The sequence below is a fragment of the Schistocerca cancellata genome, chromosome 2 (genome assembly GCF_023864275.1).
Source record: "Schistocerca cancellata isolate TAMUIC-IGC-003103 chromosome 2, iqSchCanc2.1, whole genome shotgun sequence".
Taxonomy (NCBI): Eukaryota; Metazoa; Arthropoda; class Insecta; order Orthoptera; family Acrididae; genus Schistocerca; species Schistocerca cancellata.
Genome location: NC_064627.1, coordinates 8,809,404 through 8,830,058, shown reverse-complemented (window position 1 = coordinate 8,830,058; position 20,655 = coordinate 8,809,404). Strand labels below are relative to the sequence as shown.

At 39.2% G+C, this 20,655-nt stretch overlaps 1 protein-coding gene across 1 annotated transcript in view; it reads right to left on the bottom strand.

Moving 5' to 3' along the window:
- The window catches only part of LOC126161297 (phospholipid-transporting ATPase ABCA3), a 787,342-nt gene that overhangs the window by 384,674 nt on the left and 382,013 nt on the right, over positions 1 to 20,655 (bottom strand). The window contains exon 15 of the mRNA XM_049917041.1: positions 19,334 to 19,583. Within this exon, the coding sequence (XP_049772998.1) occupies positions 19,334 to 19,583 (250 nt within the window). The remainder of the gene's footprint in view (positions 1 to 19,333; positions 19,584 to 20,655) is intronic.

The following is a 20,655-nucleotide window of genomic DNA, read 5'->3' as shown; positions in this document are numbered from 1 at the left end:
CAAATCGTGGAGCTCCATTGAACCACCTTCTGACTACCTTACCTTCTGTGCCCAGTGACTAGCTGTACTTCTGTCGACGGTAGATGCTCCGTAGACTTTGCACAAGTATTTGTGAATATTGCTCACATTTCTTTCTCTGCAGTGAGAGATTCAATGACGGCAACTTGCTTATAATGTACATTGCCTACAGACACCATTCTGAAACTGTCCTGCAGCTACACTATGTCAGAAGTGAGGGGAACTTGACATGCTCACTCTGGAGACTTCAAATAATACATACGTAATGTTTCACATTCATAACATTGTTTTCGGCTGAGAAAAAAAAATATCGTGCATTACTTTCTGGGCAATCCTCACATTAACTGAATGGAAAAAGTACATCATTTAAGAGGATTCTTTTCCATTTCTTCTGAAACAGACAATAAGTTTCAGCACATGCTACTGAAAACAGGAAGAATGGATTTTGTGCCACAGGCCTAATCCCACATGATCCACATCATGTCTTACGGAAAAGTGTCTGATAATGAGGAGAGCTGGCATAGCAATGCAGATACAAAAATATTCTCAAAGAAGTTCATTGTCTTCCAAATAAGCTTGGTAGTTCCCAGTGCTACAAACTAGATGTTCCTCTTGGGAAATCAATTATGGGCCATGACTTCCAGGGAAACAAAAACATAGTGGGAATGAGGGATAGTACTTCTAAAACTAGTGAAAGTGTAAAATTCATTATCTCTATCCATATCACTTATTTATAATGATGGACATCCTTACATTGTGTTAAAAGTTGCTAAAACAAATAGGAAGAATGTAGAATTTAAAAAGAATGTCAGTTTATTTTCAAATTCATGGCATGATTTCAGACAGTTAGTTAGTTACACTTTCCATTGATAAATCTCACAGTAACCGTTTTGATATGGAACATATGAAGTGCATAAGAAACTTCATTGGGTGCAATGAAGTTTTACTGCTGAAAAAAGAGGCTTTTCTTGTTGTGGACTATAAATACATGTCCAGAAACAAAAAGCATATGACGAAGTATGTTGAAGTGGCCACAAATGTTGGTGCAAGGGAAGTGTGTGTGAAATTTTTGCCCACACACCACACCAATAGAAATGTATTTTTATGGCCAATGTCTGAAATGTTTGCAACATAATCTCGAATGTCGAGAAAGAAAACTGAGTTTGATCTTTTACTATAATTTCTTTGTTTTGTTTCTGTTTTTAATATTTGGGTTTAGCATTTAAAAAATTTGCAATTTAATTTGCTATAAAGTAAGAATTGTCCTATAATATGTAAAATTCATTATCTCTATCCATATCACTTATTTATAATGATGGACATCCTTACATTGTGTTAAAAGTTGCTAAAACAAATAGGAAGAATGTAGAATTTAAAAAGAATGTCAGTTTATTTTCAAATTCATGGCATGATTTCAGACAGTTAGCTAGTTACACTTTCCGTTGATAAATCTCACAGTAACCGTTTTGATATGGAACATATGAAGTGCATAAGAAATGCACACATGAATCCAGGTTCTTTTTAAAAAAGCTGAGCTTAAAACTTTTATTACTTACCAAATTCCCTTAAATTGCACAATATATTATAGAATATTATACCTATGGATCTATTTATTCCTACTGAAGAAGTCATCTATAGTATAGTAGGTGTCATCAAGGAGATATAATTTCAATTTATTTGTGAAACTATTGCTGCTATCTGCCAGACATTTTATTTTACGTGGTAATTTATCAAAATGTTATACAGCAGCATATTTTACCCATTTCTGTGCCAAAGATAGGTTAAGTAGAGGATAGGGTAAGTCTTTCTTTCTTCTGGTATTATAATCATGAATGTCACTGTTGCTTCTAAACTGGTCCATGTTGTTGAGAACAAATTTCATTACTGAGTAAATGTACTGTGAGGTTGTTGTAAGAATTGATAAAAAAAACAGTTCATTGTACAAACAGTGCAACAAGTGAGTTATGAAAGGTATCTTATGCGTAAAGTGGAATTTCTGGCTGCACAAAAATTGTGCAAAAGTAAATCTAAAACTCATAAACGACGATTCTCCGTGAATGTGCCCAGTATGTTTACCAAGTAAAAAAACATACCTAGAAATTATGAACAAATCAAAGGACAAAATAATCAAACTGCTGCAAAGTGATATTGAATCACTTAGAAGTGAAATTTGGTCTCTCAAGGAAGCAAACGTGAAGTTACTAAGTGATTTGGTGCAAAACAGTCTACAACTAAAAATGGAAACGATCCAAAGACCAATTACAAAGGTGTTTTTATTCATTCTGGGACAAATTCAATACGAAGCAGCAGTCAGGAAGAAATTGTAAATGAGATGAGAGACATCATTCGTTCAGCCAAAGCACTGTAAACAAACTCAAGACTGGTTATAACTGGAATTCTGCACAGAAGGTCAGTAAGCAGTTCTTATATAAACAACAAAGAGTGCTATCGTGGAACAGTGTGACGAACTCGGCACTATTTTCATTGACCCCAACAAATTGTTAAGTGACAAATGCTTGGGAAAATATGACTTGCATTTAAACAGACTAGGCTCAATGAAGATGAAATGGGAGACACAGTACTGCGTGAAGAGTTTGACAGAGCACAGAAAGACCTAAGTCGATACAAGGCCCTGGGAGTAGACAACATTCCATTGGAACTACTGACGGCCTTGGGAGAGCCAGAGCTGACAAAACTCTACCATCTGGTGAGCAAGATGTATGAGACAGGCGAAATACCCTCAGACTTCAAGAAGAATATAATAATTCCAATCCCAAAGAAAGCAGGTGTTGACAGATGTGAAAATTACCGAACTATCAGTTTAATAAGTCACAGCTGCAAAATACTAATGCGAATTCTTTACAGACGAATGTAAAAACTGGTAGAAGCCAACCTCGGGGAAGATCAGTTTGGATTCCGCAGAAATATTGGAACATGTGAGGCAATACTGACCCTACGACTTATCTTAGAAAATAGATTAAGGAAAGGCAAACCTACGTTTCTAGCATTTGTAGACTTAGAGAAAGCTTTTGACAATGTTGACTGGAATACTCTCTTTCAAATTCTAAAGGTGGCCGGGGTAAAATACAGGGAGCGAAAGGCTATTTACAATTTGTACAGAAACCAGATGGCAGTTATAAGAGTCGAGGGGCATGAAAGGGAAGCAGTGGTTGGGAAGGGAGTGAGAAAGGGTTGTAACCGTTCCCCGATGTTATTCAATCTGTATATTGAGCAAGCAGTAAAGGAAACAAAAGAAAAATTCGGAGTAGGTATTAAAATCCATGGAGAAGAAATAAAAACTTTGAGGTTCGCCGATGACATTGTAATTCTGTCAGAGACAGCAAAGGACCTGGAAGAGCAGTTGAACCGAATGGACAGTGTCGTGAAAGGAGGATATCAGATGAACATCAACAAAAGCAAAATGAGGATAATGGAATGTAGTCGAATTAAGTCGGGTGATGCTAAGGGAATTAGATTAGGAAATGAGAGACTTAAAGTAGTAAAGGAGTTTTGCTATTTGGGGAGCAAAATAACTGATGATGGTCGAAGAAGAGAGGATATAAAATGTAGACTGGCAATGGCAAGGAAAGTGTTTCTGAAGAAGAGAAATTTGTTAACATCGAGTATAGATTTAAGTGTCAGGAATTCGTTTCTGAAAGTATTTGTATGGAGTGTAGCCATGTATGGACCATCAACAGTCTACCAGCACCTGTGGGGTCTTCAGTGTCGCCCTCCTCATGAGCCGACAATTTTTTCTTTTGCTACTGCTCCTCTGGTGTTGCTGAACACCGACTACAGACTGATAGTTGAAAGGTGCAGTCGTGGGCACTCACCTGTGGCTTTCGTTTTCTGCTGCCAAGAATTCTGTTGCTGCTGTACTGTTCATCCATGACCATAACTTTACCTCAACAGCCAATTACTCAGTGTGTTGGACACTTAGTTCTTTTTGAGACTAGTCTTCAATGCCTGGCTGATGTGGCTTCCCCATCTTCATCAACTCGAGTGAAGATGGTGACTAAAACTTAATACACTTTGCTGCCTCAGTAACACCAGTTGCGGTGCAGATCACACTACTCTTCTGCAGCATTGAAAAGCCCTTATCCTGTCCCATCTCGATTATGAGAATCTGGTTTCACTTTCAGCATTGCAACCACTGGACCCAATACACAACAGTGGGGTCCAAATTACAACAGCAGCCTTTTGAGCTTTGCCTGCGAATGGCCTCCTCGTGGAGGCTGGTGTTCCTCCAGTGTGGATCACACACACCAACAACAGATACTCAATTATGCTATACATGTTTGCAGCTCCCCCGAGCATCCAAACTACTAAATCCTTTTTTCTAGAAGGGAGATCCACCTCCCACAACAGAGACAAAGAACTGGGGTCACAACTGCAGTTTGACTCTGCTCTGAACTCCAACGACCCCCCAAAGCCTCTTGTCAGGGAGCAATCGCAAATGCCCCTGTGGCATGTACCCTGACCACAAATCTCTCTCGATTTATCCTTTGGACTGAAAGATTCAGCTGACCCCGTGGTCTTTCATCACCTGTACTCGATGCATTTCTGAGTTTGGAAGTGGTATACACTATTGGCTCAACAGTTGATGGATGAACCAGATTTGCTTACACACACATGAGGTGCAATTAACTATGCTCCCTACCAAATGGGTTCAATGTATTCACTGCTGAATTGGTGGCAGTCACACAAGCCCTTAGCCATGCTCATTCGTGCACCAGCAGGATGCTCCTAATCTGCAACAACTTCCTATAGACCAGTGCCACCCTCATCACCAATTAGACACAACTACCCAGGATCTTCTTTCTGACTTCCATCAAGCTTGAAAGCCGTTCATCTTGTTTGGACCCCTGTACATAATGGGATCTCAGGGAATGAACATGCCAATTGGTTGGCAAAGTTGGCTACCAGGATGCTCATTTTGGAAATGGGGGTCCTAGAACTGGACCTTCAGTCAACATTATGCCAACTCTGGAACTACCCTGGACTCCCCAAACAAACAACAGGTAATAAAGGAAACCACAACCAAACAACCATCTTCCCTTTGTGCTTCTCACAGGGAATCCATTGTCCTTCGTCAGCTATGCATTGACCACACTTGTCTGACCCGTGGCCACATTACTGCTGATGTGGTGCCTGCCTGATGGTCGTCCATATCCTATCCCAAATTTTGCTGCTTTGCTGCAGTCTCCTAGCCTTCCTGATACCTTACCTCTGGTGCTAGTGGACATAGGCAAAGTGGCTGACCAGGTTTTATGGTTCACCCATGTAGGGCCCGTTTCTACATGTCTCTGTCAGGCAGGGTACTTTGGCCTCATTGACTGCCTGAGGGGTTGGAGGGACACCTCTTGCCTGCTGTGGCCCAGGGACCCTGCGGCGGCCCTTGCTCGAGAGTCTGGCCTGGCCCCTACCCTTCCAAGCACCATTTAATTCTCCTTGTTATTTTGTTTGCCATTTTTAATGTTTATCTTTCTTAAAATTTTATCACATCATCTTGTCTGTGCTGCTCGTTTTCTTGTGGTAACGGATGGTGAGATGATGCTGGTGGGATGCTCCGGGGACTTCCAACGGCATTCTGGTAGAACAGCTCACCCACCTTACCCCCTCTCACTCCCCTCCTACATCTCCTTGATTTTAGCTGTCTTACTGTATCTTTCTTACAGTCAGGCTTCCCACCATCTGCCTTTCTTATCCTTCTTCCGAGTATTATTCCTGGCTCGATACATATACAGTAAAGGGACTGATGACCTCATAGTTTTATTCTTTTAAGTCCAGCCAGTCAACCAATCCTGATGTGGCCAGGCTAATTGTTAAAGTCATATGTGTGGTAACCAAAACATTACCATGCACTGAGAGCTTAATTGTTGATGACAATTGGCTCTGTGGTAGTAATTGAAGTAGGCATACTACATCTGTTCACAAGGCAATGGACCTGACAACTCATTAAGGGTAGTTTTTTTATGAGTGCAGAAGATAAGAGATGGCGGAAATGTCACAAAGAGTAACCACTGTGAGGACTAGCGAATAACATTTCTACCATCCTGAGCCATGAACCATGGATCTTTGGAGAAAACTGACTAATTTTTAAGAAAATTTCCTACTGTGTTCTTTACTGAAGCTTGTCTCAAGGCCCTTTATAAGTGATGGTTGTGCTGTTGTAGGACTAGGGTGAACAATTGTTTGTATTTCCTTGAATTTAATTTAGTTTTTGGACAGGATACATCTATTTTTTAAACTATGGTAATAACCAAATTGTTGACAACTGAGGCCCATGAAGGAACTAAGATGATATGGAAGGTAAAAGACACTGCAGAGAATATCGTGGTAGAACAGAACAGACTTAATGATGTTAAGGGCTGGTATGTGGAGGGATCAGCTTGGACAGGAATCATGGAATAAAAATACAGAGGGAAGGAACTTAACTGATAAAACTAACAGGGAATTAGAGTGCATCAAGGATTTAAGGAAACATTTAAAAATTTGAAGGAAAGAAGAAAGTAAATTAAAGTACTTGAGAAAGGAATTTACTAGGGAATAGGCTACAAGGGTAAATAACTTGAATATTGAAGTCAAAAAGAATGTTAGACTTTTGGAAAAATAAATGGTAAGAAGAAATAGTGAATCAGAGGAAAGGGTTGGGGAAGCGTGGCTGATGGATCGGAGGGTGGATTCCATCATACCCTGGTGATCATCAGGAGATTACACAAATAAAATACAGAGGTAATGAAATACACAGAACTAATAGACTTTACAGCAATGAGAAATAGATCAAGTAAGGAGACGACCTTGATGGGATTTATCCTATTTCACTTGGCAAAACGATGACTGACAGAACAACAATACTGTTGCAGACGGTTCAGAACCAATAGGCTCATCATAAATTCTGAAAAAACTGTACCAATTACCTCTACACCACACAAAACCTGCATCTTGCAAACCCCGTTTTGTTCATTGAGGGAAAAAAGTCTCCAATATGAGTGGTCGAAAACATTCACGCATACGCATTGGGAGGGATTTGGAGTGGGAGATGCATTTTAACAATCTAAATAAAAAGTTGAATAAACTTATATATGCCATTAGAAATCTCACTCAAAATACAATCCAGTCAACAATGGTGACAATGTATGACCATAGTGAACATTTTCCGCTGATGAACAATCATTTTTTGAGGTAATTTCACTGTTTTTTAAAAGAAAAAATTAAAATGCTGAAAAAGTTTGTCAGAGTGACAAAGCAAGTTAAATTCAGGGATTCTTGTAGACCGCTTTTCTAAAGTCTGCAAACACTGCCTATGCCTTGTTTCTATATATATGTTATCTTGACAAAAGAGAGCATCTTAAAAGGAGAAAAATCTTCTAAAACAGCTATGATTTTCACTAATATGAAACTACGCAGAAGTTTAATCTGCATGTAAATACAGAAAATATAGTTTAAAAATAGATATGTATCATATTGGTGTGATATTATGCAACAATACAAAAAATTTGGGATGGAATGTGACAATATTATGAACTCATCAGCCAGAAACCATAGTCACGTGCTTGTGATCTGTGTTTGCGTGAGTGTGTGTATGTATGTGTATGTTGCCTATTTCCGATGACGCCCTTGTTGGCTAAAAGCTTACTTTCTGACATTTTTTTTGTTGTGCCTATCTGCAGATCAGTATCTCTGCTATATGGCGAGTAGCAGCTATATAACCAAATGGATTGACATTAAGGTCTTTTGAGTATCATATCATGTCATAATGTAAAAAGCTATACTGGAGAAGCCAGCATTTCGGCCACAGTTACAGTAGCCAAAATGTTGGTTCCTCCAGTATAGCTTTTTTTACATTATGACATGATACAATACCCAGAAAACCTTAATGTCTTCTGCCAATTGCTTCTGGCTGCAGAAGCCTATGAAATTAAACTGTATGGCTTCTTATTTAAGATTAAAACTGAAATTAGGTACATTTAAAGTAAAGTTGAAAAAGTTCTTGCTTAACCACTATTCTGCCTCTGAATTTCTGCAGAATTATTATAAGTCTAATTTACAAAATATTATTAGTTAAATCATAATGTATTATGGTGCTTTTTATTAATATTTAATTTGCTTGTGATGAACACACAATCTCACTTATTAACTACTATAATTATGCGTTAATAGCATTATCCCTTACTTGCCCTAAATCATATGTACAAACAACATATTAAAAATGATTTACCACACCAAACAAATAAATAAAAGCAATTATACAAATGTGGGAAGAGTTTATGTGTACCAGGTGGCAGCAGGCTGACAGGCAGATTTAACAGCTTAGATTTTCACTAGTTTTTATATCTTGTAGCAGGACAAGTAAAACTAATTACAAAATTCTAAAAACTTTAAATAGGTGACCTTCGGACATGCAGTTAGCCAGAATTACAAGGCCCAGCGCTACAAATCCATATTCAAATTAGTTACTTCATCCTGAATCACATGTACTACTTAAAGGAAATAGTAGTCCAGCAGAATTAGCTCTTAAGCCATGCTATAAACCTGAAATACTTTTGTATGAACAATTATGAAAAGGATAGATTGCTGTTCACCATAAAGATGAAATGCTGAGTTCCAGACAGGCGTAATGAACAGACTATTACACCCTAAGCTTTTGACCAAAACCTTTTTCAAAAAAGAAAGGACAACACAGCACATTCACACAAGAGGCATGTCTCACACACACATGACCACTATCTCCAGCTGCTTTAGCCAGAATGTTGTGTTGCTCAAAAGCAGCAATTTAGAATGGGGTAGAGAAAAGTGATGGACAGCAGAGCACAAGGGGGTGGGAGGCGGGAGGGAGAGAAGGACCAAACATAATATGCTCAATTTGAATGGCTGCTTCATAATCCAGGCTATCTGAAACCACCCCTGCACACCAGATTTTCTGAACTGCTTGATGGAAATTATCCTTACAACACATTCTCCACTTCCGAAATTATCCCAGCCTTAACCTATGATAATCTACTGTCCCCAAACCGCCCACCCAACTGTTTTTGCCCTTTCTGTCCTGTAATCTCCTCCCAATTCACATCCCGTCATCATCTCACTCTCTACCAGTGCACACACTAGACCCTTCCCCTCTCTGATGCTGCCTAAGCCTTGTCCTGCTGCCTTCTACAGTGAACTCTGCACATGCTGCTATACAATACTCTCTCCCACCACCTGTACTCTTCTATCACTCCCCATTCCCTGCCCCACTTCCAACTGCTGCTTTCATTCAATGCAACAGTAGCATTAAGGTCTAAAGTGGTCAGAGTCAGCTGTTGTGTGTGTGCGTGCATGTGTGTGTGTGTGTGTGTGTGTGTGTGTGTGTGTGTGTGTGTGTGTGTGAGGTGTGCCTACTTGACTGAATGTGTATGTGAAGTCCTTTCTTTTCAGAAGGAGGCTTTGGCCAAAAGCTTGGTGTGTAACAGTCTTTTTATTGTGCCTGTCTGCAACTTGATATGTCATCTTAATTGTTGACTTTCCATTGTTTGATTTTTTTATATGGTGGAGTCATAATTTTTGTAGAATCACAAGTACTTCATTCCACTGAAGTAGATGCTCATTATCATGCCAATAAATGAGGATAGCAATACAATGGTATGTGTTCTATGTGAATATGTGAAGTAGGGCCTACACTACTTTCTGTTAAGTCCACTTAAAGCATCAGCCACTATGACTCTTCATCTTTGATTCAAGTGGATTTGTGAAGATTATGGTAATTTTAGTTTCCTTCAAACATCATGAAACTGAACTCACAGTGCAAGACCATACTTTTAAATTTTTTCTCCGCTGTCATTAGTACCCTAATATTGTTAACATGAAAGCCTCCAGCGAACATAACTTTATAGATCAACAACTACAGCAATGGCTGGTATACATGTTTGAGATGATGAAGACTTCCTTGATCACCTGAAACCTCTACTTGTCCACTTCGCAAATTACCACGAGGAGTACCACAAGGCAGTGCTGGAAGTCCAATTTTATTTTTTATTTAGATAAATGATATATACACCTCATATGGTGCAGCCAATGTCACGCTATTCGCAGATTATACTAAAGTGAGTTACCAAAACATATGTTGCACACAACCATGGATTAAGTCCTTAAGTATGCCCACTTTTGATTCAACACAAAACGCGTAACATTAAATGTTAATAAAATAAATTTCAGGCAATTTGCTAAAATCAGTCATAATGTAAATGTTAATTTGGTACTACATGACAAAGCATTACATAGAGCAACATCTACAAAATTATTAGAGATTAATTTGATGGAAATTTAAATTTTGATGATCACATAAACTCCATTCAGTCCGTTTCCCTTTAAGAATTACCTCAACCTCAGAAGATGCTAGATTGGCATACTTCAGCTATTTTGAATATTTTGCAAAATATGTAATAGTGTTTTGGTATACAACCATTTGCAAAATAAAACAATTTTTGTCATAACAAAAGAAGGCTATCTAGTAACACACAGTCCTACTCCCCCCCCCCCCCCAAAACACACACACATATGCAAATACTGCACTGCAAATTACTAACAATGTCCCTATACGGTAGTACATAAACTCACTTGTAGTGTCCAGTTGCTGAAAAGATGATGGTAAGAAATCCCACAAAGTGCCAGTCATGTGCTGTGATCCATTTACTACTCATGGAAGGAATTACACATACTGAAATTTTTTTACAAACCAAAACGGTTTACATTGAAGATATTGTGAACAGAACAAGTGTGTTTAATGGGTTAGGGAGTTTAGCAGAGGCACAACGAATGTTCATGATGAACAGAGGAGTAGAAGACCTTCCATTTTGACTGATCAGTTGACGCTGAACTTTGAAGAAACTGTTTGTGAGTACCGCCAACTGACAGTGGATGTCGTTTCCACAACTCTCCAGAACTCTCTTATATGAGACACTTACAAAAATGCTGGATACCAGAAACTGTATGCAATATGGGATACTGAGAGAGTGGCACAAGAAAAGTTGTTTCAGTAGCGACCGTGTGACTAATTGGTAGGTGAGGATTTTCTGAGGTATGTTGTGACTGGAGATGAGATGTGGGTAATTCATTACACACCTGAGAAAAACAGACAGTTGTCACAGTGCCGTCGCACCATTTCCCCATCTGCCAAAAAATTCAAAACGATAATTTTGGGCAAAAAATTCACAGTCTGAACGTTTTGGGACTGGAAAGGCATCAGTTTGGTCGAACTTCTGCTTCACGGAGAGACCACGAATGTGCAACAATATTTTCGGACCCTCAAAAACTCAAAAGAAGCATTAAAAACAAAAGGAGGGGAATGCTGATGAGAAGAGTGTCTTCGTCACATGACAACAGCCATACAGAACAGCCTCTGCCAACCAGGTGCTCACCGACTCATTCCACCATGATGTTTTGAGACACTCGCTGTGTTCTCCTCACTCGGCACTCCCAGATTATCATATTTTCACCTCTTTGAAGGCACATTTTGTTGTGTGCTGTGGTCTTCAGTCCAGAGACTGGTTTGATGCAGTCCTCTATGATACTCTATCCTGCACAAGCTTCTTCATCTCCAAGTACCTACTGCAACCTAAATCCTTCTGAATCTACTTAGTGTATTCATCTCTTGGTCTCCCTCTACGATTTTTACCCTCCACACTGCCCTACAATACTAAATTGGTGATCCCTTGATGCTTCAGAATATGTCCTACCAACTGATCCCTTCTACTTGTCAAGTTGTGCCACAAATTCCTCTTCTCTCCCATTCTGTTCAGTACCTCCTCATTATTTACATGATCTACCATCTAATCTTCAGCATTCTTCTGTAGCACCACATTTCGAAAGCTTCTACTCTCTTCTTGTCTAAAGTAGTTATTGTCCATGTTTGACATCTATACATGGCTACACTCCATATAATTACTTTCAGAAAAGACTTCCTGACACTTCAAGCTATACTCAATGTTAACAAATTTCTCTTCTTCAGAAATGTTTTCTTTCCCATTGCCGGTCTACATTTTATATCCTCTCTACTTTGACCATCATCAGTTATTTTGCTTCCCAGATAGCAAAACTCATCGCATTTCCTAATTTAATTGACTCAGCATCATCTGATTTAATTCAACTACATTCCATTATCCTAGTTTTGCTTGATTGATGTTCATCTTATATCCCCTTTCAACACTTTGTCCATTCTGTTCAACTGCTCTTCCATGTGCTTTGCTGTCTCTGACAGAATTACAATGTCATCGGCAAACCTCAAAGCTTTTATTTCTTTACCATGGATTTTAATTCCTACTCAAAATTTTTCTTTTGTTTCCTTTACTGCTTCCTGAATATACAGATTGAATAACATTGGGAACAGGTTACTCAACATTTTTCTTTTGTTTCCTTTACTGCTTCCTGAATATACAGATTGAATAACATTGGGAACAGGTTATAAACCTGTCTCACTCCCTTCCCAACCACTGCTTCCCTTTCATCCCACTCGAGTCTTACAACTGCCATCTGGTTTCTGTACAAATTGCAAATAGCCTTTTGCTCCCTGTATTTGACCCCTGCTACCTTCAGAATTTGAAAGACAGTATTCCAATCAACATTGTCAAAAGCCTTCTCCAAGTCTACAAATGCTAGAAACGTAGGTTTGCCTTTCCTTGATCTGAAGGCACATACATGTGTAATTAAACTTTCAATTAACAGGCAGGTGCAGAAAGAGGTGCTGAAATCGATAAGGAACTGGTGGAAGAGTACTTCGAGGAGGGCAGAACGGAGCTCATGCCACAGATCACCATGGAACGGGATGGTGTTTAAGTGGAAAAATAGTCAACCAGTGTATCGAAATCCAGTAATTTTTCTTAAATACACCTTTTCTACCAAAAAAAAAAAATCTAGTACACTTACTTTCTGAACACGCCTTCAAATAACAACCACTGCCTACTTTGAGACTAAATGCTGTCAGGCAGTGTCGAGGACATGACACAGTTAGGAAAGTATATGTGAGCAGCAGGGATGAATGAAGAATTGATCCAACAACTGTACAATTGTATGACTGCAGATGGGGAAATCCACTGGTGTATGCAACTCTGACAAGGGACAAAATGTTGTGGCCCAGAGCCCAGTATGAGCATCACGGTAACAGCAAAGCTGGTCAGCTGTTCACATGATACTGTCATTAACATCCTCGGAAAGGCAATAAAAGGTTGTAAAACAATGAGACATTGGCGATGTGCCAGATGTCTGAGCCGTGTCACAAAATGTGGAGGTTGGAGACTTGCCTGCTCTGTAAAGAAAGAGTAGGAATTAAAATCCATGGTGAAGAATAAAAACTTTGAGGTTTTCCAATGACATTGTAATTCTGTCAGAGACAGCAAAGGACCTGGAAGAGCAGTTAAATGGAATGGACAGTGTGTTGAAAGGTGGATGTAAGATGAACATCAACAAAAGCAAAACTAAGATAATGGAATGTAGTTGAATTAAATCAGGTGATGCTGAAGGAATTAGATTAGGAAATGAAAAAATTAAAGTAGTAAATGAGTTTTGCAATCTGGGAAGCAAAATAACTGATGATGGTCAAAGTAGAGAGGATATAAAATGTAGCCTGGCAATGTCAAGGAAAGCTTTTCTGAAGAATAGAAATTTGTTGACATTGAGTATAGATTTAAGCATCAGGAAATCCTTTCTGAAAGTATTTGTATGGAATGTAGCCAGGTATGGAAGTGTAACATGGACAATAAATAGTTTAGACAAGAAGAGAATAGAAGCTTTCGAAATGTGGTGCTACAGAAGAATGTTAAAGATTCGATGGGTAGATCAAGTAACTAATGAGGAGTTACCAAATAGAATTAGGAAGACGAGGAATTTGTGACACAACTTGACTAGAAGAAGGGATTGGTTGGTAGGACATGTTCTGAGGTATCAAGGAATCACCAATTTAGTGTTGGATGGCAGTGTGGACAGTAAAAATCATAAAGGGAGACCAAGAGATGAATACACTAAGCAGATTCAGAAGGATGTAGGGTGCAGTAGTTACTTGGAGATGAAGAATCTTGCACAGGATAGAGTAGCATGGAGAGCTGCATCAAACCAGTCTCTGGACTGAAGACCACAACAACAACAATTACTTAAAACACAAAACAATACATCACAAACAATACATCCGTCATTGAAAAAAAAAAAAAAAACTCTTAAGAATTATCACAAATATGATTTGGAGCATATCGCCCAAATGAAACAACCACCAAAGATTTGTAGAATAAAAGTCCACTTCAGTTGGCAGTAATTTCTTAAGTTGTTCCCCAGTTTCAAAGCATAAAGCTTCACCTTCAGGTGCCACCAACTGTCAACAAAGAGTGGGAGCTACTAGTGTACAAGTACTATGTGGTTCACATACCAAATTGACAGCTACAGTTGTGAAAAGTATTTCTAGACCTACTAATGCATTAGCATTTAGAATGTTGTTCAGTAGAATATTCATTACATTATGTTACATCAGTCATATTTAATGGATGCTGAGGAGAGGGGTCTATGGGATGCAGATAGAAGTCAAGGTCATACATTTTATTTAAGTGCAGTGCAAGGAAATGAATTGCCTTAAGCAATATTTTTAGATTATATTAATTTCTATAGCCAAGGATTTGGCTTTGTATGTGAACAGCCACTGTCTTTTTTCCTACCAATTGCACAATAACATTAACATATATTATTCCCAGGCCATCAGTTCTTGCCACAGCTAAGTAATGACTCCCAAATGGCTACAAACAGTCACTAAAAAATGTGGACCATCTGCTGGTGACTTGAAACCAATCAAAGTAAAATAAATATTCATCCAAGTAAAACAAATATTGATCCATCACGTAAGGTAACTAGTTGCTGTTATTTCTGAAAATATTCAATTTATGTGATTTGTACACAATCATTTAATGAGCAGATCTTTTTGTGCAGAAAAATTTTACGAATAAAACAAATACTGATCCATCATGTAAGGTAACTAGGTGCTGCTATTTCTGAAAATATTCAATTTATGTGATTTGTATATGATCATTTAATGAGCAGATCTTTTTGTACAGAAAAATTTTATGAACAACACTGCTTTGGACAGGGAAAAAAAACAACAACTGGTTTCTGTACATTATATTTCCTCATGGAGAAAACAAACTCTCAGAACTTCTAAGTCTTCTCAACAATATTAATCGTAACATACAGTTCACAGTGGAAAGAGACAGAAGGGCATGTTTAATTTTTGTATGCATATACATGAAGAAAAATCTTTATGGTACAAAATCTACAGAAGTCCAATAATACAGATAGATAGCTTCACAAAAATTTCCATCCCCATCCACCATCCCAAACATTAGTGGACCAGCCCAAAAAATCTGAGCCACAATACTTGGAGCAAACCCAGAAGAAATGGCTACTTCGACAGAAGAAAAAGCTACTTGGGCATCCTAAAAGGTATTGGAAAAGGAAAAAAAAAAAGGAAAATTTTTCCAGAATACACAGCATTGACACAGTGACGCAACTGACAAGACAGGTACATCAATATTTGAAAACTGCAAAGGAAGTACATCCACTGCTCGCCACAGTAGGAATTTACAAAATCCCTTCACATGTGGTTGAATGAACATAAGAACTATTAAAATAAGCATTGAAACACATGATGGAGAACACAAAAGCAATTGTCAGCTGAACATCATAGATAAATCTGCAGTAGCAGCTCATGCACCAGACTAGACAACCACCACTCTAATAATCTACTTTTATCAAGGTCCAATCATTACTGTTATGGAAAGTACGTAGGGGCCCTTAACTTAAAAACCACAAAAACAATTTCAAAAGACGAAGAGGACACAAATTACACATGTTGTGGAGCTTGTTAGTGCTAAACAAAGTAAAACAGTGCAACATCTTTTCTGCAGCTCAAACTCCTTAATATACAAGAGCAAGGCTCCATTAACAGACAGTGTTCAGATGATGTCACTAACCCAACGATTGTGTGGTTACGTATAAACAGTTCTTCTTGCAAAGCTCGTTTGATTTCAGAGAGCAACTAATGAAGTTATTATAGCCTTTCAGGATGTCTCCAGCATTACAACCTGAAACTTTATGTACAAAAACATGCCTTGACTATGGCCTAATATCTGTATAAAAAAATTACTAAAAACAACTTCAAAACAATGGAAAGTCCTGGAAAGAATAACATCAATATGCTAAGGACGTACTGCTACTCACCACAGAGAGAAGGCATTAAGTCATAGAAAGGAACAATGAAAAAGAATCCTAGAAATGTTCAGCTTTCAAACTATGCTGGCTGTTAGTTGAACATTTCAAGGATGCTTTTCATTGTGACTGTAATTCAAAACCAACTACAATTTTTTGACTTATTTTGATAACATAATTATGAGCACAGAACTTAGTAACAAACTGCATTCCTTCTGATTAATATTTGATAGAATCATGACATATGAAACAGCAGATATAAAAAACAGCAGGTGTGTCTTACAAACAAAAATAGCAATTCCATTTCATAAAGCAGTTTCATTTTATATGCTGCATGTCAGGAACCTATTTTCAAGCTATGTTGTTGTTGTGGTCTTCAGTTGCTCCCTGTATTTTACCCCTACCACCTTCAGAATTTGAAACAGAGTATTCCAGTCAACATTATCAAAAGCTTTCTCTAAGTCTACAAATGCTAGAAACATAAGTTTGCCTTTCCTTAATCTATCTTCTAAGGTAGTCCAATATTTCTATGGAATCCAAAATGATCTTCCCCAAGATCAGCTTTACCAGTTTTTTCATTTGTCTGTAAATAATTTGTGTCAGTATTTTGCAGTCGTGGTTTATTAAAATGATAGTTTGGTAATTTTCACACCTGTCAACAACTGTTTCCTTTGGTATTGGAACTTCTTTAAGTCTACGGGTATTTCGGCTGTCTCATATTCATCTTCATCTATGTCCTCTTCCATTTCCATAATATTGCCCTCAAGTACATCGCCCTTGTATAGACCCTCTACATATTCCTTCCATCTTTTAGCTTTCCCTTCTTTGCTCACAACTGGTTTTCCATCTAAGCTCTTGATATTTTCTCCAAAGGTCTCTTTAATTTTCCTGTAGGCAGTATCTATCTTACCCCTTGTGATTCATGCCTCTACATCCTTACATTTGTCCTCTAGCCATCCCTGCTTAACCATTTTGCACTTCCTTTCGATCTCATTTTCCAGATGTTTGTATTCCTTTTTGCCTGCTTCATTTACTGCATTTTTATATTCTCCTTTCATCAATTAAATTCAATATCTCTTCTGTTACCCAAGGATTCCTACAAGCCCTCATCTTTTTAGCTAACTGATCCTCTGCTGCCTTCACTATTTCATCTCTCAAACCTACCCATTCTTCTTCTACTGTATTTCTTTCCCCCATTCTTGTTAATCGTTCCCTAATGATCTCTCTGAAACTTGCTACAACCTCTGGTTCTTTCAGCTTATCCAGGTCCCATCTCCTTAAATTCCCACCTTTTTGCAGTTTCTTCAGTTTTAATCTACAGTTCATAACCAACAGATTGTGGTTCAAGTCCACATCTGCCCCTTGAAATGTCTTACAGTTTAAAACCTAGTTCAAAATCTCTGTCTTACCATTATATAATCTACACTCCTGGAAATTGAAATAAGAACACCGTGAATTCATTGTCCCAGGAAGGGGAAACTTTATTGACACATTCCTGGGGTCAGATACATCACATGATCACACTGACAGAACCACAGGCACATAGACACAGGCAACAGAGCATGCACAATGTCGGCACTAGTACAGTGTATATCCACCTTTCGCAGTAATGCAGGCTGCTATTCTCCCATGGAGACGATCGTAGAGATGCTGGATGTAGTCCTGTGGAACGGCTTGCCATGCCATTTCCACCTGGCGCCTCAGTTGGACCAGCGTTCGTGCTGGACGTGCAGACCGCGTGAGACGACGCTTCATCCAGTCCCAAACATGCTCAATGGGGGACAGATCCGGAGATCTTGCTGGCCAGGGTAGTTGACTTACACCTTCTAGAGCACGTTGGGTGGCACGGGATACATGCGGACGTGCATTGTCCTGTTGGAACAGCAAGTTCCCTTGCCGGTCTAGGAATGGTAGAACGATGGGTTCGATGACGGTTTGGATGTACCGTGCACTATTCAGTGTCCCCTCGACGATCACCAGTGGTGTACGGCCAGTGTAGGAGATCGCTCCCCACACCATGATGCTGGGTGTTGGCCCTGTGTGCCTCGGTCGTATGCAGTCCTGATTGTGGCGCTCACCTGCACGGCGCCAAACACGCATACGACCATCATTGGCACCAAGGCAGAAGCGACTCTCATCGCTGAAGACGACACGTCTCCATTCGTCCCTCCATTCACGCCTGTCGCGACACCACCGGAGGCGGGCTGCACGATGTCGGGGCGTGAGCGGAAGACGGCCTAACGGTGTGCGGGACCGTAGCCCAGCTTCATGGAGACGGTTGCGAATGGTCCTCGCCGATACCCCAGGAGCAACAGTGTCCCTAATTTGCTGGGAAGTGGCGGTGCGGTCCCCTACGGCACCGCGTAGGATCCTACGGTCTTGGCGTGCATCCATGCGTCGCTGCGGTTCGGTCCCAGGTCGACGGGCACGTGCACCTTCCGCCGACCACTGGCGACAACATCGATGTACTGTGGAGACCTCACGCCCCACGTGTTGAGCAATTCGGCGGTACGTCCACCCGGCCTCCCGCATGCCCACTATACAACCTCGCTCAAAGTCCGTCAACTGCATTTACGGTTCACGTCCACACTGTCGCGGCATGCTACCAGTGTTAAAGACTGCGATGGAGCTCCGTATGCCACGGCAAACTGGCTGACACTGACGGCGGCGGTGCACAAATGCTGCACAGCTAGCGCCATTCGACGGCCAACACCGCGGTTCCTGGTGTGTCCGCTGTGCCGTGCATGTGATCATTGCTTGTACAGCCCTCTCGCAGTGTCCGGAGCAAGTATGGTGGGTCTGACACACCGGTGTCAATGTGTTCTTTTTTCCATTTCCAGGAGTGTATCTGAAACCTTCCAGTGTCTCCAGGCCTCATCCATGCAAACAACCTTCTTTCATGATTCTTAAACTATTCTTCTTTCAAGCTATATGTATCTTTAACTGCAGTATAAGAATCCTCTCTCATAACTTTAGTATGAGACAGATACAAAATAGAAATTATCACAATAACAATAATTATAATAATAATAAAATTTCTTCAGTTTCTTCGGCAGTTACCTATAATTATGTCCAGCAAAGCTTAGCTAAAACAGCATACCTCATGAAAACTTCTTCCATTGTAGTAAGAGACACCCCGAAACTGAGGATGTCCAAAGATTTGCCATTATCCTCAAGATCCTTTAGCATTGATTCAAAAACTGATGACTTTTCCTCTGTCAGAATATATGACAGCTCTGAACCAATGTTTTGTGCCACTTCTATGTCATCTATGTACTTTCTGAGGAGATTTGTAATTTCAGAAACATTACATTTCTCTCCCTTTACAATGATCAAATGATATCCAGCACCTGCAAAACAAAACAAGGATTATGCATAAAAAATTTATTATCATGACTTCATCAAAAATATAAATAATAGTCTTCTTCTATGCTCCATGAATGAGGCATTAAGCCTGTTCCATCCTCACAAATTGCTTGTCCATCTCTTCTAAGGTCTTCCAACACCTCTTCTTTCTGCCAGTTTATAGGCTACGACTAGTGTGGGAAGTCACTTAATGCCCAACTCTTTGTATATGTTCATATCAGGTGTTGTGGTGTTTGGTTACTCTACTATTTAGTTCTTGTTGCGCTGTTTCATTTTTTTATGTGGTCTGTTCTTGACTAGCTTTTTGTTCTTAGAAATTTCGTTTCTCTACCTCAAGTTCTTTTTGTAGGTACCCAGCATTAACACCCATGAACATATGCTGGAGGACCCACACTTGTATAACATTTTGCTCTTATTTCTTGGCTGGTCTTATTTTTAAATACATTATGAACTGTGCCACACACATTTTCAGATCTAGTCAATTTTAAATTGAGATATTTATTATTGTCTAGGAAAATTTGACATCCAAAATAAGTGAAGGATGTCATTCATCCTAACATCAAGTTATCCACAATAATTTTGGATTGGATATGATCTCTGCCTCAGAAAGCCATCACTTTAGTTTTGGTTTTGGAAATCTCAACATTCTATATTACAAATTTCATTCAGATGTTTAAGTGCACATTGTAAGTTGTCTTCTTTTTCTTGCAATATCAAGACATCATGTGCACAAATTAAACCACATGGTGTCTTTTGATATTTTAATACCTTTCTCTATGTGATGCATCCAATTATGATAATTTCATTGATACAAATATTTAAAAGAATAGACAATATTTCAAATAATGGAAAATTCAGGATGGAATGTAACAATATTATGAAAAAGAAAACTGCTACTCACCATATAGTGGAGATGCTAAGTCGCAGATAGGCACAACAAAAAGATTGTCACAAATAAATAAAGCTTTCCACCTTTAAGGCCTTCATCAACTATATTGTGTGTGTGTGTGTGTGTGTGTGTGTGTGTGTGTGTGTGGTGTGTGTGTGTGTGTGTGT